This window comes from Eptatretus burgeri, chromosome 4 (genome assembly GCF_056783735.1).
Source record: "Eptatretus burgeri isolate ZD-2024b chromosome 4, Ebu_testis_v1, whole genome shotgun sequence".
Taxonomy (NCBI): domain Eukaryota; kingdom Metazoa; phylum Chordata; class Myxini; order Myxiniformes; family Myxinidae; genus Eptatretus; species Eptatretus burgeri.
This window is the reverse complement of record NC_140964.1, coordinates 109198311-109217910: the sequence shown is the minus strand read 5'-3', so window position 1 is coordinate 109217910 and position 19600 is coordinate 109198311. Positions and strand designations below refer to the sequence as shown.

The 19600-nt window shown below is 43.6% G+C and overlaps 1 protein-coding gene across 7 annotated transcripts in view; it reads right to left on the bottom strand.

Moving 5' to 3' along the window:
- The window catches only part of USP32 (ubiquitin specific peptidase 32), a 165500-nt gene that overhangs the window by 49308 nt on the left and 96592 nt on the right, over positions 1-19600 (bottom strand). For 5 of the 7 annotated variants that reach the window (XM_085879641.1, XM_085879644.1, XM_085879643.1 and 2 more), the window contains exons 12-19: positions 19411-19513; positions 19051-19213; positions 18732-18922; positions 18341-18481; positions 13220-13328; positions 11962-12116; positions 11283-11361; positions 10889-10966 (exon numbers count right to left, since the gene is read on the bottom strand). In XM_085879641.1, the coding sequence (XP_085735767.1) occupies positions 10889-10966; positions 11283-11361; positions 11962-12116; positions 13220-13328; positions 18341-18481; positions 18732-18922; positions 19051-19213; positions 19411-19513 (1019 nt within the window). The remainder of the gene's footprint in view (positions 1-10888; positions 10967-11282; positions 11362-11961; positions 12117-13219; positions 13329-18340; positions 18482-18731; positions 18923-19050; positions 19214-19410; positions 19514-19600) is intronic. The other 2 variants (XM_085879642.1, XM_085879645.1) reach the window with 1 other exon arrangement.

The window sequence follows — 19600 nt, the reverse complement described above, 5'->3', positions numbered from 1 at the left end:
CTACTGAATAGTTTAAAAGAAAAACTTGCATGGTTTATTATATACCAAGGTGGGGGGGGGATAGGACCATTGGACCTGTTGCTTATCTGGGTGCTGTCCTAATGTTGCAACCCAAATTTGGTGGCATTCTGACTGGTGGGTCTGGAGAAGATGATTTTTGAATAAATTTACTAAGTCGGCCATCTTGACATACTTAAAGTCACGCGACCAGAACGAGCTTTGCAATCCCTGCTAAGAGTCAGGGGACGAACGTTGCTGCCAAATTTCAACCAGATCGGCACAGCAGTTTGGCCGGAGAAGTTGAAATAGGAGACGGACGGACGGATAGACAGAGCACGATGACAATCCCCCATCTGGAATTCCAATTCCAGATGAGCTAAAAACCTCAGACATTATTTGGTACGTACAGTAAACTAATGATGTTGGATAGTTACGTCTGACACCGAAGGTGGACGGACATTATGTTTTCACCTGTCTATTTGTTTGCGAGAAGAATATCTCAAAAAGAACAGATTTGTACGAAACTTAATGGACTGGTTGGGTGTGTGCGAAGGAAGAAGCAATTTGATTTTGCTGAAGATCCAGATCAGGCCTATCAGTGGGATACAAAAGGTAAATTGTTCAGCCTGATGAAGGCATGTGCTCTTCTGAGTGCTGTTCTCTTTTTATCTGCATTTACAGAATATTCAAAAGATATTGTTTTTGTCTGTAAAAGCAACTTTTGTATCTATCCCAATTCTGCTCAACAGGTTTGAAAAGTCTGCTTAACCACAAAATTCTCAAACAATAAACAGAGTTATCTGAAACTGAGCCATACTGCTAGCCCCTGCTACATTTCAGAACATGAACATTTCAGAACATGGAAAGTAGAGTTTACCTCTGACAAAACCTTTTTCAAGAGCTTACCACCCCCCCCCCCCACACCGCATGCACGCACGCACACACACACACACACACACACACACTTTAGTGATCTTAACAGGTGGTTTCATCGCTTGCATTGCATCGATCAGTAGTGATCATTTTATCAAGGAGAAACTTGTACTTTCCTCTCAAGTCTCTTCAAAGGCCCTCCAAATGGGGAGGTATCCATAGGGAGGAGGAAATTCCTCTTGAGGAAATGCCCCACTCAGTATGGTGAGAAAAGCTGTGCCATTGTTGTGACGTCGCTGATACCCAGAGTACCCCACAGGAAGTAACAGCACTTAACCCAAGCTCAGTGGTTGTTTCGTCTTTCAGTCTTATGTTGTTGTTTTTGTGTGTGTGTGTGTGTGTGTGTGTGTGTGTGTGTGTGTGTGTGTGTGTGTGTGTGTGTGTGTGTGTGTGTGTGCGTGCGCACGCGTGTGCTCCACTACATGCCTTAGGTCATATAATAAATTTTTTTTTTTTTTTTAATCGAAAAAAAGATGAATTTTAACTCGGCCTGATCACTCCAATTCTCATGCTCAGCACGCACCCACAGTGCACAGCGAGCGACTCAGCACTTCCTTCTGAGGAGCACCACGAAGCACCGGTCAGTGTTGTAGTCGAGTCAATGCTGTCCGAGCCTGAGTCCTTGGCGTGCCGAGTCCGAGTCAGAATCCTGTGCTGAAAGTGTATTGTAATGTGGCAAAAAATTAGCGAATTCATTTGTGCTCATGTAAAAGAAGACAATAAAAGATCAAAACTGACTCACGAATTGCCATCAAGCCCAACAGTATACGGATCGTGATAAAGCCCAACACATGTTCGGGATGCGGTGAGCCAATGCTTGCGGCCAAGCCAGGCAAGCGTCTCACGTAAAAGGGCGTCTGCTGATGCCATGCAGAAATATTACACCACTGACTAAGAACCATTCTGATGCTTTCTCTCCTTTGTTTTATAAAACGAGAACAAAAAAGCATAAAAAAAATGCAGTAACAACATTTTTTTTCCATTCACTTTAAATGCAGAACGATGATAATCAACGTTTGTCGTATTGTAATGAAAGCAAACCCTCCAATATCGCAGTTTCTACTATTGCAGGTTTCTACCAATCGTGGGCAACCTATTGTGTTCCGATTCCGTTATCACGGGATTTCAATTTGACCAATCGCGGTTTTTGAGCTGAGATGAGTCATCGTTTGTGTCCTGTGCGTGAACGATTACCTCCCATTATGAGCCTTGTGTTGTTTCTCGTGCACCGTTATTAATAAGCTCAAATGAAAATCGAAGGACAAAAAAGATAGTTGTACCAAAGGAAGAGACAGGTTATGATGTTTGGCGAAAATATCGAGTTGTTAGATAGGTTGGTTCGAGGAGAAAATGTAGCATCTGTACGGGCCCCCATTACAGGGTCAATGATGGTATGTAGGTAAAACCTTTCCCATTGTTCTCTTCCCCATCCGTACACCCTCATTATCCTTCAAATCTCATTTCCAAAGCTTCATTATCCTTCAAACCGAATTCCTATACGTTCATTTTCCAACTCCGTATTCAAGAATTATTGCCAAACACTTAATTTCCGATATCTGGATTCGAACCCCCTTCTCAAACACATTCTCATGCACAGCTCATGGAACAAATCAAGGCGAAGGGATTTATAACAGAACAGGTTTTTAACACTGATGAGATGGAAGATGATGTCATAATCGTACAGTGGTCCCCAAGCAGGGAAGATTGTAGTTCAAGGTCAGGTGATTTAAGGATCGTGTTACCCTTCTCCGTTGTGGGCTGTGGAAATGTTGCAGGTGCTTTCGTAAAGCTAATGGTGCTTTTCCGTTGGCTGAATCACCTTCACCACTCACCCCTCCCCTGCTCCACTCCACCCTCACCCCTTTAACAGCATCATCCCGAGATAAGTTTTGTGTTTTCTATTTACGGCAGAGTAGTGCGAGCAGGTAAAATATTTACCATCACCCACCTTGCTGTGTTGTAATAAACGAAAACAGTAAAAGTCATATGTTTTTGTTTAATTTACACCATATTTATTGTATTTATGTTTATTTAAATAATAATGTGTATATTTGTGGCTCCTGTCGATCTTTCTCAATATCTTCTCGAAGCCCAGGAACCGAACCCCGGCTTTCCCATTGGCCCTTGGTTTCCATGACCGTGGTTTCAACTATCGAGGAATTTTCCAGGAACATGACCCCCACGATATTGGGTTTCTTGTATAATTATTTTATCAGTCAAGCACGCTTACTTTGCTTCGGTGTTTGGTGAAATTCGATGTAATCCCATTGACCTTAATGATTTGGCCACCGGCACCTACTACCGCTACAAAATCTACATTTCGCCATACATTTTCTCTTCTGTGTCTTGGCACACACAAACTCTTCAAGGTTGACAAGCCCCCCCCCCCCGCCCAAAAAAAAAAATCACTTGTGAAGGACCAGACATGACTGGATCCCAACTCCTAAAACTCCTCAAAGCAATGATGCAATCAGTAGTTGATCGACACATGGATGTGATGTCATCAGCACACTGGGTTTGCCAGTTTTTTTCCCCCTCTTTATTATCGATTTGGGGAATGTTCATTTCAGTTTGGGATGCGTAATAAATACGAACTACTCTTGAGGAGCATTATATGGAGGTCTATCTATCAAGAATGATGATATTGGTCTGGCAGTCTTTAAAAAAAAGAAAAAGAAAAGACAAACTTTTCTGTGACGTCACTACATCTGAGCCGGTCGCTGGTAGACCCCAATTTCAGTGGAGACCATCGCTCCACCATAATCTTATGACAGTGATATGATACTCAAAATATCTGGAGGGGGGGGGGTAGGAGGATGAGAACGTCTGGTTAAATAAATCCCTGGATATGTGGTTAAACATCTCTTCAGAGCAACCCTCGAGTTTGGGAGCAATCTCGAAGGGGCCTGCACCTGCCGAGCAGGTGGTATAGCCTTTTTTTTCCTTGCCACAACCACAGAAGAGTCAGACTCAGGGTCCAAAATGGATCGACCTGCTGCACACAGGTTGAAGTTCATCTCTGCAGAGGACCCTACTGAATACGATGAAGGGTCACCCTGGGCAGCCAGGATAAACTCAAGGAAATCAGTGAGGTAATCCACGTCGGGTTTTGGCATTGTATAGGCGGTGAAGGCACTCCCGCCTGTTCATGGCAAAAGGATGGGAACACCACTGCCGATCCGGCTGTTGGGATCAGTGATGGAGGTGGGAGGTGGGCACCGAAAAGGTTGGAAATGGGAGATCCACAACAGGAAACAACCATAATAAGATCGAAACCTGAAGGGATCAAGTCTCATCGAAGGAGGGATGTAAAGACAAAAAAAAAAAAAAAAGAAAAAAAAAAAAAGATTTATTGGTACCTGAAATATCTGAAGGGCACCACAAAATAGGAAGTGCTGGGTCGCTCACAGTGCACTATGGGTGCAACCATTGGAGTTATAGGTGCGAGTTAGAATTAGTGTTATTTATTGGTATTTGGAGGGCTTTCAAAGGGAAAAGCTTATTTGAGACTTGACAGGTAGGTGGGTCGGTACAATTTATGAATGTATATCCGAGCAATACTGTCATTATAATCCAGGCGATGTGTGCACATTAATTTTTTTGTTTTCAAGAATCATGCCCTTTTTCGCAAAAGCATGAAACTTGGCACAAAGGTAGATGATGGCATAAGAAACATTTTTGGATATGGAAACACCACCAGACATTGAGACAACCGATTTGATTTAACCAAATGTGCCATTTGTCAAAACTTCAAAAACGAAGTACACCAGTGCTCTCCAGAAACAAAACAAAGTGACGTTGGTGCTGGGTGGCAAAGGCCAGAACACTTTGGAGAAGACAAATTTCTAAGCTTTCTTGGGAGGCTACATAATCTATATGGCTGGGCAAGTTATGGGTGACTGTATATGGATGGAAACTCTTGTACAAGCGAAGGTTGCATCTCCTGGAAGCGCAGAGTCGTTTATCAAGGTATCCTATTTGGTTTGAATGAGACACGCACACAAAAGCACTGCTTGTTCTTTGTACAACTTGATCAAGGCCGACTCCTTGTATACCGACTCCGTACAAACACAAGACGACATGTTAGACCAATTAACTTTGGGATACCGTTAATGCATTACTATCTGCATGGCTTATGTGGAACTTAGTGTGGCTCCACATCTAGATTTGCACAACATGCCATTGAGCCAAGTTTCACACTTAAAAAAAAAGTGCTGTTTTTAATGACATAATCACCCAGACTATTGGATATCCACCAGGTGTTGACGAAAGGTGGTCACACCTTGACGTTTAGCCAGCAATGGCAACGTATAAAAATGTATGTAGAACGTTGGCGTACGCTGAAATTGATGTTTTTTTTTAAGTTTTGGTCATATTCATAACGTGTTGGTCGTTTGCATAACATATTAGTAACGGGCACAGAACGTTTCGTTGTCTTATAGATAACTTGCACCAACGAATGCTTAGTCTGTTGTCGGCGTTCACAACCGATGCCCAACGATAGTCTAACTTAGGCATAGCGCGCTGCACGTATCGCCGACGAACTCGTGGCGTAGCCTGTTAAAAAGCTGCCACACGTCGATTTAAATCATAACCGCCTGAGAATTGGAAGTGTGAACCACGCAGTCACACCTTGACGATTTAGCCAGCGTATGCCGACTTATGAAAAATGTGTCTAAAACGCTGGCACACTTCGAATACGTTATGGGTAAGTTGTGTATAAGTTAAGAGCACCCTGAAAAAAGATGACGTACGCTGTCATATTTCGTGGTACGTCAAGTACGTCGTGAAATTTCAAGCATGCTGAAAATTTTACGACGTACTCGCCATATGGCTCACACGTTCCACTACTCTGGGAATAAGTTGTAGGCACGATATGCGATCATTGACACACGTCGACACAAGTTCCTTGTAAGTTACTCACAAGTCGAAACACGTCGAGGTAATGTTTAGCATACCCGAAACTCATTTTCTCCGTCAACGCACATTTTCTTTTTTTTCTCCTTGGCTCCGTGAAGGTACATGATGAAATATCTGAAGTTGTTGTTTTTTAATTTTTTTATTTTTTAGTCGATCACGAATTTTAAAATACATTCGGACATTTGCTTTTAAGTTTCGACGTGACAATATCCTCAAACGGAAAATATTCAGAGGAGGAACTAACAATAAAACATGAGCAAACTGAAGAGGCAATCGGACGTGACGTAACGGCATGTGACGAAATATCGGAAGTTATTGTTTTTTTTTTTAAAACTCTGCCAATACGCCATTATACGGTAGCTGTAAATTAGAAACACGTTCAGTAAGTTCTGTGGTCGTCCGGAAGACGTCAATCAAATACGTCTACATACGTCAATATGTGATGGAGGTACGTTACACATAGGTTCAAAGCACATTACTCATAGGTTAGAAATAAGTTTTGGGTACTCTAAGCATTACCTCGACATGTTTCGACTTATGAGTAACTTACAAGTAACGTGCCTCGACGTGTGTCAACGATCGCATAACGTGCCTCGACGTGTGTCAACGATCGTGTAACCTACTTACAACACGTTACTCATAGGTTACAAATAGGTTTCGGGTACGCTAATCATTACCTCGACGTGTTTCGACTTATGAGTAACTTACAAGTAACGTGTGTCGACGTGTGCCAACGATCGCACAACGTGCCTACAACTTATGGCCAGCGTAGCAGAACGTGCGAGTCATACGCTGGCATACGTCGTAAAATTTCAAGCATGCTAAAATTTGAGGACAACCGCAAAGTAAAACGATGAAAGCCAGCGTACTACGACATATGGCAGCGTGCTCTTAATGTTATCAAAAATTACCCAAAACGTATTCAACGTGTGCCAGCGTTTCAGACAAATTTTTCATAAGTCGGCATACGCTGGCTAAATCGTCAAGGTGTGACAGCGCCTTAATCACAACCCTGATCCATGTTAACATATTCCCCAAGACAGAATGCCTCCCTCCATCATTTTTAAACCATAATCAATTTCAGAAATTATTCAGATATTCAGAAAATGTGGAAATACATTGAACTGTGAAAAGTCCTCATGCTCGTCAGTATATTGTTTATATGTGTATAGATTTCCACGTTTTATAAAGCACACATATACTGTCAGACCCCGCTGTTCGCGGGGGATACGTTCCTGGAAATGGCATGAACGTCGGGGTACTGTCTTATTTATTTATTTATTTCCACATGATCTAGGTTCATGGAAGAGAAATGACGGAACAAATCAGGACACAACATAAAGGGAACAGCAGGAGAAAGGGGATGGGATTGGAAACCAACAGCAGGACAAAGGGAGAAAGGAGATGGGGATGGCCAAACACGGGATGCAGGTAACGATGAGGGGTAAGTGAAAATGCAAAGGGTGGACAATATGGATACATGAGTAAAATGTGTTCGAGCAGTTTGTGATTTTGTCAAGCTCTGAGGAGAGGGGAGAGGCTGCTGCCTGTCAGAAGGATGAGAGATGTCACAGCATAAAGAGCATTTTCCAGTGAGTCAGTAAGATCCACGATGAAGATTAGGAATAATATGGGGCCTAGAATACTGTCAGGGTACTCCAGCCTTGAGAGGGAGAGAAGATGAAAGGGTTCCGTTGAAAGCCACATGTTATCTACGAGAGTGGAGGAAGTCAGGCTTCCAAGAGTGGAGTTGGCCTTGGATTTCAAAGACAGACAGTTTGGAGAGCAAGGCAGGATGCCAGACTCTAATCAAAAGCTCGAGATATGTCCAGATAGATGGCCCTGATCTCACATCTGATATTGAGGGCCTCCCCCATTGTTGGGAGAGTAAAAACAGAATGTCCAAGGTAGAGTGACCAGGTCGGAATCCAATTTGATGATTTGAGATGAAGCTGTTCGAGAAAAGGAACGATTTTATGTCAACTGTGTTGATGGATTCCATGATCTTGCTGATTGGAAGTACAGTAAGCAAATTGGGCTGGTGTTAAGGGGATACGTTTTTGCAGCTTTTTGTATAATGCTGTGATGTTGGCTGATTTCCAATTTCCCAGGTGGATATAGGAGACCAGTCCTGAAGCGTTTATGCAAAAAATAATAAATAGAAGGGCACTCGGTAGAGAGCATACCCCCGCCACACAATGCCTGATCCACGAGAACATATTGGGCCCAATACATTTTTGAAAAATCATGCTATACAGTTCGACATGGTTTTTTTGGCCATATCTCTCTCAATGGTGAAAAATCACTTTCAAAATTAAATAACTCATATCCAGATCCGGATTCGGATCTTCACCAAAATCGAACCAATTCGTCCTTGCCACACACCCAACCTGTAAACCAAGTTTTGTCCGAATCCCTCCACAACTTTTTGAGATATCGTGCTTTATATCATTTTCAGCCCAATCTCTCAATGGTGAAGAATCACTTAAAATAATTCTAGTAGTCTAATCTGGAACCGGATCTGAACCAAAATCGAATCAATTCTTCCTTGTCACACATCCAACCTCTCCACCAAGTTTTATCCAAATCCGTCCACAACTTTGAGATATCGTGCTCTATATCAGTTTCACCATATCTCTCAATGGTGAAGAATCAATTAAAAAATGATCAGATCCGGATCCGGATGTTCACCAAAAATGAACCAATTCTTCCTTGTCACACCCAACATGTCCACAAAGTTTCATCCGAATCCGTCCACAACTTTTTGAGATACCATGCTATATATTGTTTTTGGCCCGATCTCTCAATGGTGAAGAATCACTTTAAAAAACCCCCGAGCGGGAGTGCCGGTCATCTCTGCCAGAGGTCGAAAGTAAGTGACTCTGTGCCAGACTGGAATAGGGGCAGTTCATAAAGTACGTACGCTCTACTTCCGGGTTTCAAAACCACCCACCCCCTCTCTGTATGCAGGCAAGTGACCACCCACCCATCCCCATATGCATCTCATATCACATCACAATACTTGAACATTACAACGAACTGTAGATTTATCTCAAATGCATCACTAATTATTAACTACGGTAATACAGTAATATGGAACAATTATTGACGTCTACGGATTCAACATCACGTCGAAAATGTTCCTGTGAACGGAGATATTTCCCCCGCTCGCGATGACGACAGGCTCACATTCATCTTCTGAAACGCTTTCATGTAGTCCGACACCACTTTCATAAAGTATGTATGCAGCCGTCGTACCACCCACCCCCCTCATACATCGCTAATCGCTTGCAAAGCCAGCAGTTCTTTATGAACCGATGTTTGTAAGTCATGACGATGCAGTCCCTAGCGGTGTAATTTACCTTTTTCTTTTAATATCACAGCACGTCATTTATGAAAATAAAAGTACAAATTGACATTCAAGACAATGTTAATGTCATAAATGAAAGTAAGTGTGCATATAAACTTGTGTTCCATTGTTTTAGTTAAATCCGACAAAAGCTTCAAATGTAATATTTGTCTCGGAGAGTTCTGGTTCTTCATTTTTTAATACTTTTTTTTTGTATCTACTTTATGAACGGCCCATACGGGGAATCAGAGCGAAGTTTGAAGGGCTATAAAATCGGAACGAGAGCAAATTTCAAAAAAATGGCTCGTGTTGTTCTAGATAATAGTCCATAGTATCTGAATCACTAATAACATTTGATCTCTCTTGATAAATGAGGGAGGAGATACGATTTGAAATCGACGATTTTCGCAAATTTGACAGCCTCGTGACGTTGACCTCGACCTTGGACGACCTTGAAAGTTATATCCTTGTGCATGTCTCATCGACCTCTATCCATTCCAGTCTTGGTTATTTGTCTCCACTCAGTTTGATTGTGGACGGACGTACGGATGGGCGGACAGACTTCGAGACTTATTATTAGGTCATCTCTACTGAGATGATAGAGATGACCTAAAAAATTCTAGTAGTCGGATCCGGATCCGGATGTTCACCAAAATTTCATCAGTTCGACCTTGTCACACACTGAACCTGTCCTCAATTTCATCTGGATCTGTCCACAACTTTTTGAGATATTCTGTACACAAACAGAGAGACAAACAGACAGAATTGGGTGAAAACGTAACCTCTTCACCTTCGGTGGTGGAGGTAATAATACAATTTTAGAATTTTAAAAAAAAAGGAAGTATGTGAAGCCCAAATGTAGAAGCAGGTGACACTTTATGACGTGCAAATAGTGCATTCGCAAATTGTGGGGGTCCGACAGCATATATATATATATATATATATATATATATATATATATATATATATATATATATATATATATATATATATATATATATATATATATATATACATACATACATACATACACACACATATACGAATGTCTCTCTGTGGGTCTGCTCTTTACGTAAGGACACATGGTTAAACCTACAAAACTCCATACTCGGGGTACAGATAGCCCATGTTGCTTCCTGCACAATGCTATGTGGCCGTGGCCCAAGAGTGTTTTGAGGCCGCAAATTGAGGTGAAAGTGACCAATATATAATTTTTTTGACAAACAGGACCATCAATTAGTCTCAAATTGAAGAGGCTCGATTTTTTTGTTTTATGAGTGCAACACAATTCACCTTTTTTGATTAACAAACTTTTTCTGTCATCGGGGATGGGCATTTTTGCTAGTTCATGGTACACTGGATAGTATATAAAACTGTTTTCTTGCTTACTTGCTGCCTCTTTTCACCAATCGATGGCAAGTACTATTTGAAAGCAAGTATGTCTAAGTACATCTATCACATAAGTAAAACAATAGTTGTTGCTATGGAAGTACTCTGACCACATAAATGTGGCAAACAATTCTGGACCACAAAATTATGGCTGTATCAATTTAGTCAGTTATTTAGTTTCAGCAAAGATCGTACTTAACTTAATATTTGCCTTCCATACCCACCTGAAGGGCAGGTAAACAGCTGGTGCATAATTTAACAGAAGATAATCCAAAGCACTGATGTGAGAAGGCTCACCTTGTTTGCTTCGCTCGAGTTTGTTGCGATTTGCCAGTGAAGACATCTCCTCCGGCCAACTCATATCTTTATTTCTCACTGCCGAGCAGAGCAAGGATGAACAGAATAAATCAGAGTAGCTCGATGGGCTTAAGAAGCAATTGGAACAAAAGGTAAGTAACAACTGGGTGGAACAAGGGGGTAAGAGGACACACAATGTGCTTGGGAGAAAATATGCACGCAAGTTCACACAATCATTTATCCAATAAATGTTTGCTCATTTTACCCATTTGTAATCAAACACGTTTTGATAATCGACTCAAAACGAAGTTGAATGCACTCAATTCAAAAACGCATTTTCGGCCAGAAAGGAATTATGAAAAGCTAAAGAGAATCATGCAGATCAAAGCAGAACCTTCGATGAGGATCTGCTGCCCATCCTCAAGATTGAGACTCTTCACGGTCTGCTCCTCATCGTCCAACAGCGTCAAATTCTGGAGCAAAAGAACAGAAGAAAAGCCGATCTTTAAAAGTACAAAATTAAAAATTTCACCTCGTCTTTAAAGACAATTCATCAATGCATCAATGTCTGGTTAATCCAACATTGCCTTTTATGACATCGTTTCAGCATTCGCAAACACACTTATTGAGAAATTTGTTTCCACTTGTTTCCAGAGTGATTCAAAGTTTCATTGTATGATTATAATTATTTGAGTCAACACAAACATGTTCATCAGCTGTTACCAAAGAAAGTACATTATAATCCTTTTGTACCAGTCACACTGATGGAGAAAATACATTACCAAACCATGTAACAAATTTCTTGGAAATTTCAGCTGCTTTGACAAGAAATTTCATTCACCAGAACCTTCATGACATAATGCTATCCCCACAGCATTTGAAGCACTGTTTATTGCCATTCACAGCAATACGGTACTTTTGAGCAACTGAGACAGATTTACAAATGACTTGGCCAAGTCTGCTATGGACAACTCTTAAACTTTCAGCAATCTGTTTTTGTGGAATAATTCTCAAGAAAAAGTACAGGTTAACCTTGAACCACCCCCATACAGGGAGAGAAGATGCATTCTCACCTCATCCCTGCAGAGCCAAAGTCGGAGGTCCTCAGGCCGCAGACGGAGACGTTGCGACAGGAAATCATGGATCTGGCCTATACTTAGCATGCAGCTGAAACAAGCAGTGTAGGCCAGGTAACGCCGTGGAGGTGCTGAGCCCTGTGAGAGCACACCTATAAACAGAGTTGTAATAAAGTCATTTTCTTCAAGTCACAAGCAAGGATAAAGTCGTTATGGTCAAGTCTCAAGTCACGCGGTGACGGTGCAGCCTGCGGCGAGCGGAGGCACGGGTGACGGTGCAGCCTGCGGCGAGCGGAGGCACGGGTGACGGTGCAGCCTGCGGCGAGCGGAGGCACGGGTGACGGTGCAGCCTGCGGCGAGCGGAGGCACGGGTGACGGTGCAGCCTGCGGCGAGCGGAGGCACGGGTGACGGTGCAGCCTGCGGCGAGCGGAGGCACGGGTGACGGTGCAGCCTGCGGCGAGCGGAGGCACGGGTGACGGTGCAGCCTGCGGCGAGCGGAGGCACGGGTGACGGTGCAGCCTGCGGCGAGCGGAGGCACGGGTGACGGTGCAGCCTGCGGCGAGCGGAGGCACGGGTGACGGTGCAGCCTGCGGCGAGCGGAGGCACGGGCGACGGTGCAGCCTGGGGCGAGCGGAGGCACGGGTGACGGTGCAGCCTGCGGCGAGCGGAGGCACGGGTGACGGTGCAGCCTGCGGCGAGCGGAGGCACGGGTGACGGTGCAGCCTGCGGCGAGCGGAGGCACGGGCGACGGTGCAGCCTGTAACGAGTGCAGGCAGTTGCAAGGGTATAGCCTGCAGCGAGTATAGTTGGGGTGTGGCATTGCTTCCCGATGTGTGGCATTTTTGGAAGGAAAATGAAGATTGTTGACAAGTCATTTTGGTCTCACAAGTAAGTCATAAGTCAAAAACACCAAATCTGAAGTCAAGTTCCAAGTCCCAAGTCACAAGTCAAAAAACAAGCGAATCGAGTTTCACTCAAAATAATTTTTTTTTTCACGTATCCAGATTCGGATCCTCACTAAAATCGAATCATTCGTCCTTGTCACACACCCATCCTGTCCACCAAATTTCGTCTGAATCCGTCCACAATATTTTGAGATATACTGCTCACAGACAAACAGACAGGGATGAAAACATAACCTCTGTCCACCTTAGGTGGTGGAGATAATAAAAGCAATACAAGAATAAATATTCGTCAACAATGAGATTCAAATCGATAGCACAAGAAAATAGAGCGAATCATACTCATCCATACCGAACATGCTTGGCTGAACAGGACGAGAGGTGGAGAGTGGCTGTTGGTGTCGGAAAAGATGGACACAGACTGGGTACAACTCCAAGTGCATGCTTGGGGCAGGAATAACCTGAATGAGAGTGATGGGGGAAAAAGGGGGTGGGGGTGACCATGTAAAAACGTTGACAGAGGGTAATGAGATGGGTGTGCAAATGAAGCTTGTGGAAACCACAAGAATGCCATGAGGAAATTTCAATAAACCAAAATAATTAGTGCACAGCAATTCCATTTACGTAGAAATAATTACTGTACATTTGTGCAAGCATATTTACCACTCATTTACTGGGCGAAGGACATTTTGCATAAACACGAGGGAACAAGGAAGCCATTGTTGATGGGTGCAGCCTATTCAGCCTACATCTTCTAACCGGCCACAGTGGAAAATAATTTTGTTTTCTCTCTCTCTATAAGGGAGGTTCATGGTAGAGCAAGGTTAAATTGATAATGGAGTGGCAGGCAACCATTGGACATAACCAGCAATGGAATAAATAAAGGAAAAAGAGAGAGAGAGCGAGAGAGCGAGAGAGAATCAGCAAGTAAGAGGGTTCGGTTAGGAAACGTTAATGGGGGTAATAAAGATCATGGGTCAGGATGGGGGATGACATGAGGTGGCAGTGCACTGCCTGCTTGAAGCCCTGGGAGGGACAAGTGGGAAAGAAAGACTACCGGAAGATGGTTTCCTTGATGGGAGAGGTGAAGAAAAGAGTTGAGGAGGTTCAGTCAGCCTGGATGTTTGAAGTTTAACAAGGATGTTACTGGAAGAAAACATGAATCTTGGAGTTGCTGTTAAGAGTTGGAAGACAGCAGTAGCAGAGGAAGCAAAACCACAAGAGAGGCTATTAAAAAAAAAAAAAACAGTTGCCTGTTATGTAAAAGCAACAGACCTTGTGCTTTGGTCTCATCATGGGAGATTCCAATAATGTTAAGAGCTTTAGATTCCACAGAATCCAGGAGTAAGCTGTGATGCTGGTGACCAGCCTAGAGGAGAAAAAAATTCCTCCACTTAGCTAAGGTCGAAGACCGTGTAGACGGAGCGCCTTTGATTTTTCAAGGAATGGCTTGGATCAATAGAGGCTGTCAAGTCTGTGGCGAGCTTTGGAAGCCAGCTTTCGTATGTAGTTGGCCCAGGAAAGGTCATGACTGATGGTGAGGCCTACAAGTTCAAGAGAAGGAACTTCTTCTAATCGCTTATCATGGAAATAGATATGTGGGTTAGTTTGACAATCCTTCTTGAGCGACAGGGTCAGACAGATTTTACAGACTCAAGAACAAGTTCCATTTTTCAGACCAGCATCAAATCAATTCCAGGTGAGCAGAGTGGCACAGCTGCTGCATGCCTCGCAGAGAGATGGGTGTAATGTGCGACAACATGGAGTCTGGAAAAAAAAGGAAGAGGGTTTTACAGAGCATCGGAGAGGTCATTTAGAACAATGGGTTGTCATGAAGGTCCCACAATGTTTTGAAGCAGATGGTCATTCTACATAAGAAGCTATTTAGGTTAGGCCACAGTTGGTGTGGAAGACATGAGGCAGGATTGATGGCTCCATCATGAGATGGGTATTAGCCATGTGTTAACTGAGTATGCCATATGGAGAAGACAGAAGTTCTTGGGAGGAAATTCTCAAAAGGGGTGCCTCAGGTTAAGATGGTCGCTTGGTGAATTGAAGAACTATAAACAGGAGCAGACGTGGAAGGTCTTCCATGTAAAGAAGCATATTCTGCAAGGAAACGTGATATCCGATGTCAGGAAAGGTAACGATGGACAGGACCGGCAGGCAAGCAGGCCAGTTGGTTAATCTCACGGCAGCCATTAAACGAAACGCCAACATTTAACTATTTTACTCTTCCGTGTGAAAAGACCCGAGTAACACCAGGTAGCAGTACTTCACTCATTTACACAGGGAGATTCTCAGTTTCTGTGCATTGCCTCCTCAGATTGAACCAGCCAGTTGTCTGGAGGTCAAGTTGTTTGTTATTATTTTTAGAAAAGTCTTGGAAAGGCGTTCCTTGAAAATCAAGGTAGTCTTGGTGTAATACCTACACAGGCTTTTGGTAGTTTTCCAACTTGTGATCATTCAAGATGTGGAGCGGTTTGTCAGCCTTTGATAGAAACAGCTGGAAAAACTTTTTGGCACTCGGATTCTACACTTACAAACGAGTTGGAAGAAGTTGCTTTAAAAATGCTCACCCTCAATGGATATGAATATCAATATAATCGTGGACATTTGGGATCGCAGGATGAGGGAGTGTCTCAATATTTTGCAGTAGTGGGCAATATCTCTCATGCTAGAATTAAGGATTTATTTTAACTGACAGAAATCCTGGTCCTGTACAGCATGACAGATATCCTCTGCATAAATAAAATGCCTGGCAGTGGTATTGGGAAGGAAATTTGTGAAGAGAATTGAAAGAATTGGTGTAAGAACAGAGCCCTAAGGTAGACCGTCGTTTTGGGACAACCCATTATGGCAAAACAAATTACAGTTTGTACAGTCGTCATACGGTCGTCGTCAACAAATTACAAGGTCCCGTCATATGTAGCCAGAAGATCGAGAAAGAATGCTTTCTTCTGCCTGGTCTGGATGCCATTCTCAATGTAGGTTATGAGTGCAAGCACTTGATCACAGGAAGATATTTTATTTATTTATTTTTTAAACATAATCTGCTCAATCTATACTCAGGATAGCATCAACTTATTGGAGAGTAAACTTTTAAAGTCAATTACAAACACTAGTACATGCCAGTACGTGCGTGGCCATACGTGTGAAAAAAAAAACAAACAAAAAAAAACTTTCAAACCGCATGCCAGAAACAACAACCACACAGGCCATTCCTTCGCTCTCGCATGCCCGTACGTGCAACCCCCCCCAAAAAACCCAAAAACCCAACAACAGCAAAAAAAAAAAAAAAAAAAAAAAAAAAAAAAAACTTTCAAGCAACCACACAGGCCGTTCCTTCGCTCTCGTAAACGATGACTGGATTTGGGGCATTGTGTTTATCTATAAATGCGCATAAGAAATTGAGAAATTATTAGAATACACGAAATCACTATCCGGAAGTCCGTACGTTGTAACCCGTAATGGATCCGGAAGTCCGTACATTGTAACCCGTAATGGGGAACGTGGCTGAGGATCTCTTCCCCAAAGGCCACGCCTACACAGCAACGTGTCCTGTGATTGGCAACTAAATGGCGCATCGGCCACGCCGAAGTAGCAACATGTTCTGTCATTGGTTTGGTAAATAAATGGCCATAACTTGGGAAGCACTTCTCCGATTAATATCAAACCTTGAAAAGGCATATACTCAGGTCCCCAGCAATATAGCTGGCAAGTTTCAATTAGATCGGACCAGTGGTTGTCGAGAAACAGCGGTCACTCTCACTCTCTTGCACACATGCACGCACGCACACACACGGAATTATAGATAGACACCTGAACAAAGCGATGAGATGCAACTTGCTGCAGGGCAAATATATGTCTCAGGAATTGACAAGGCTACAAGTTTAACTTGGTGCCGTATTTTCGGTATGATATTGTTTCGGCTTTGGAAATTCACAAAACACCATTCAGGTTCCCCGAAGATCAGTTATTTCAATAAGTGTTTCAGGTTAGGATTCTCCCACCAATGTGTAAAGGGAATTATTTGTGTGCCGGGCTGTGAAGCTTGAGGTGGCGTTATTCTTTTTCTATCTTTTATTTTAAAACATAAACAAACCCTACGAAAATGCCATCTCCTAAACAACACCATCATCTCCACAACCACGCCATCTCCACAACACCGCCATCTCCTCGACAACACCATCATGTCCTCCTCAACGACGACCGCAGAGTGCCGTTGGTTGCGGACACGCTGCGCGGCAGAAAAGGCCACATTCCACCGACCGTGTGTGCAAACGGCCGCGGAGCGGCTAATTTGCATAAATGGATCAAAAAGAGGTCTACCCCGAAAGCACCCTGTGACGTCAAACTTGGGGTTTCCCGCGAGGCTCACCAGGGGTGAAAGGTCGGAGGTGAACAGTGGGCAGAGCCTGGCCTCGGGTTGAAAGATCAAGGAACGGCTCGCTCCTGGCCCATATAAGGGCGGAACTCGGGCAGATTCGGGTGGTTGTTCATGGGTCGTTCACCGGTGCAGATCGGAGTCAGGAGTCAGGGCTGATGGGAGCTGGAAAGACGGAGCTTGGAGTCGTCAGAGCCAGTGGCAGCGGCGGAGCGTGGGGGTCTGGGCAGACGGCCCTGATACGGTCGGGCAACGCTGAGGAGTGAACGGGTTCTAAAGGAGCATCAACTCTGAAAGAGCAAGAGACCCGTTCGCTCCTCCGAAGCGTCGCCAGCCAGGCTCGCCAGAAAGGGGCTGCGACGAAGCCGGGCCACCGAGGCAGACCAAGCAGCTTCTTAAGCTGCTCGTCAAGCCGCCCAAGCGACTGGCGCGGTTGCGACGCACCAGACCGAACAGAGACACCAAGGGTCGCCGAACCAAAGACCCTCGAGTCACCAGCAGTCTCTGTCGAGGTATAAATTCTCGGTATTTCTGTCTGCGTGGATACTTAGGTATATCGAGATTCGGCGATAGACCCCGTACCACGCGGACAGGATATTGACAAGTTTATGGTGCGTGAAGGCACCCGTAGCGGGTTTTTGGGGTTATCCGGAAGACTACGACTGAATTCCGGTTTTCGGCGGGTGCGCGACTGCGTTTGGGCTGAAGCGGTCGTGCGTGGCCGTCCGAACCGACGTAATTCGCAACAATATTCTTCGTGACCACTTGCATCCCCATTCTTAAAGAAAGATCCAGTGTCTGCTAACTTTTGTCTGGTTCTTTATTTGGGAGAAATGTAAACACACCTCAAAGCTCAATGTTTTGATCACCTTTTATATTTATTCTGTGGTGAAAGAATGGAACATGTATCCAAAGAGATCATACAAGGTTGAGGAAGCAATGACAATAGTGTTATATAGCAAGTGGGAAAGCAAGTGTTATATAAAATATAAAGTGTTATATAAAAATGGGAACAACAGACCAAATTTGGGAGAATGGTGGGTACTGCATAAACAAAGAAGCATTGGTAGGTTCGAGTATACTCACCGTGCGTGGCAGAATGAGGTTGTAACCATACCAATGTGACAACGAGCGCCACACTGGGTCAGGCACAATCTCATAATCTCGGCCCCGGTGCAATGGGGGATTACGTTTGAGCCTGCCACCCTCTGCAGTGAGTGACAAAACCTGTGGTCAAGATATGAAACATACATGTCAAGTTCTAAACCTGGAATAATGACCATGTTCAATGGATAATGAACATCAATGTACTGTGGGGAATTCAAGATGAAAAGCTAAAAAAATTGCTTGTTGAAGGAAACAATTGAAAAAAAAAATAAATGATGCATTGAAGTTGAAGAGGAGGGGAAGGGGGAGGAAGAGTTGTAGAAAAAGACATGCATGTTATGCACAAATCCAAGCCAAATCAAGGACATACCTTTGTGTTGTCCTGTTGGATAAGGGGCATATTATCAATAACACCAGGCCTCTGTGGAGCTGGGGGTGGGGATGGAGATGTTAACGAGACCACAGACAGGGCGGTGCCAAAACAGCGGACTGTTCCATCTGGACTCAAGGAGTGGCCATGCCCCAGGAAGCAATTTTCAGTTGCTGGCGTCAGAGGAAGGCCTGAGATGAATAGACAGGAAAGTGCATCAACTCAAAAATACAATGTGGAGGCAGTGCAATATGGAAGGCTGTCTGTGGGGAAAAAATAAAATAAAATAAAATAAAACAAAATAAAATAAAGTACAAACCTGTGCTTTCCGATGCTTCAGAAGCAAGTGAAACGCTGTCCAAAGAACTAGGTGGAGAAGTTCGACCACTCACATCCCCATTCTCACAGACACGTGGTAAAGCACGCACTCGTGCACCCGCCAGAATAGATACCGGTTCATTCACTACAGGCTTGGCATCCTGCTTCCACACAAAATAAAAATTATTTTAAAAATATACAAAAACTGGATAGTCTTCAACTCAACCATCATATCCTTAAGATAATACGTGAAACAACTAGATACATACATTATGATTTCCAAAAGAGGTAAATTTCAGCAGCACATCAACACTATGGAGTGGGCAACATGGTGTTGCACGAGATATGCCAAAAGCCTCACATATCTAACGTAGTCTTTCCATTGTTGCCACCAGGAAGCTGACAACATGTACCAAAGTTGTCCAGGGCGGAAACCAAGGCGGCATTCTCTCTCCAACCAACCCCTGTAGGCAATGGAAAATATAGTGTGCTCATAGAAAATATCCCGCTGAATCCAATGCCCCTCAATCGCCTGGGTGAAGGCAAGGAAC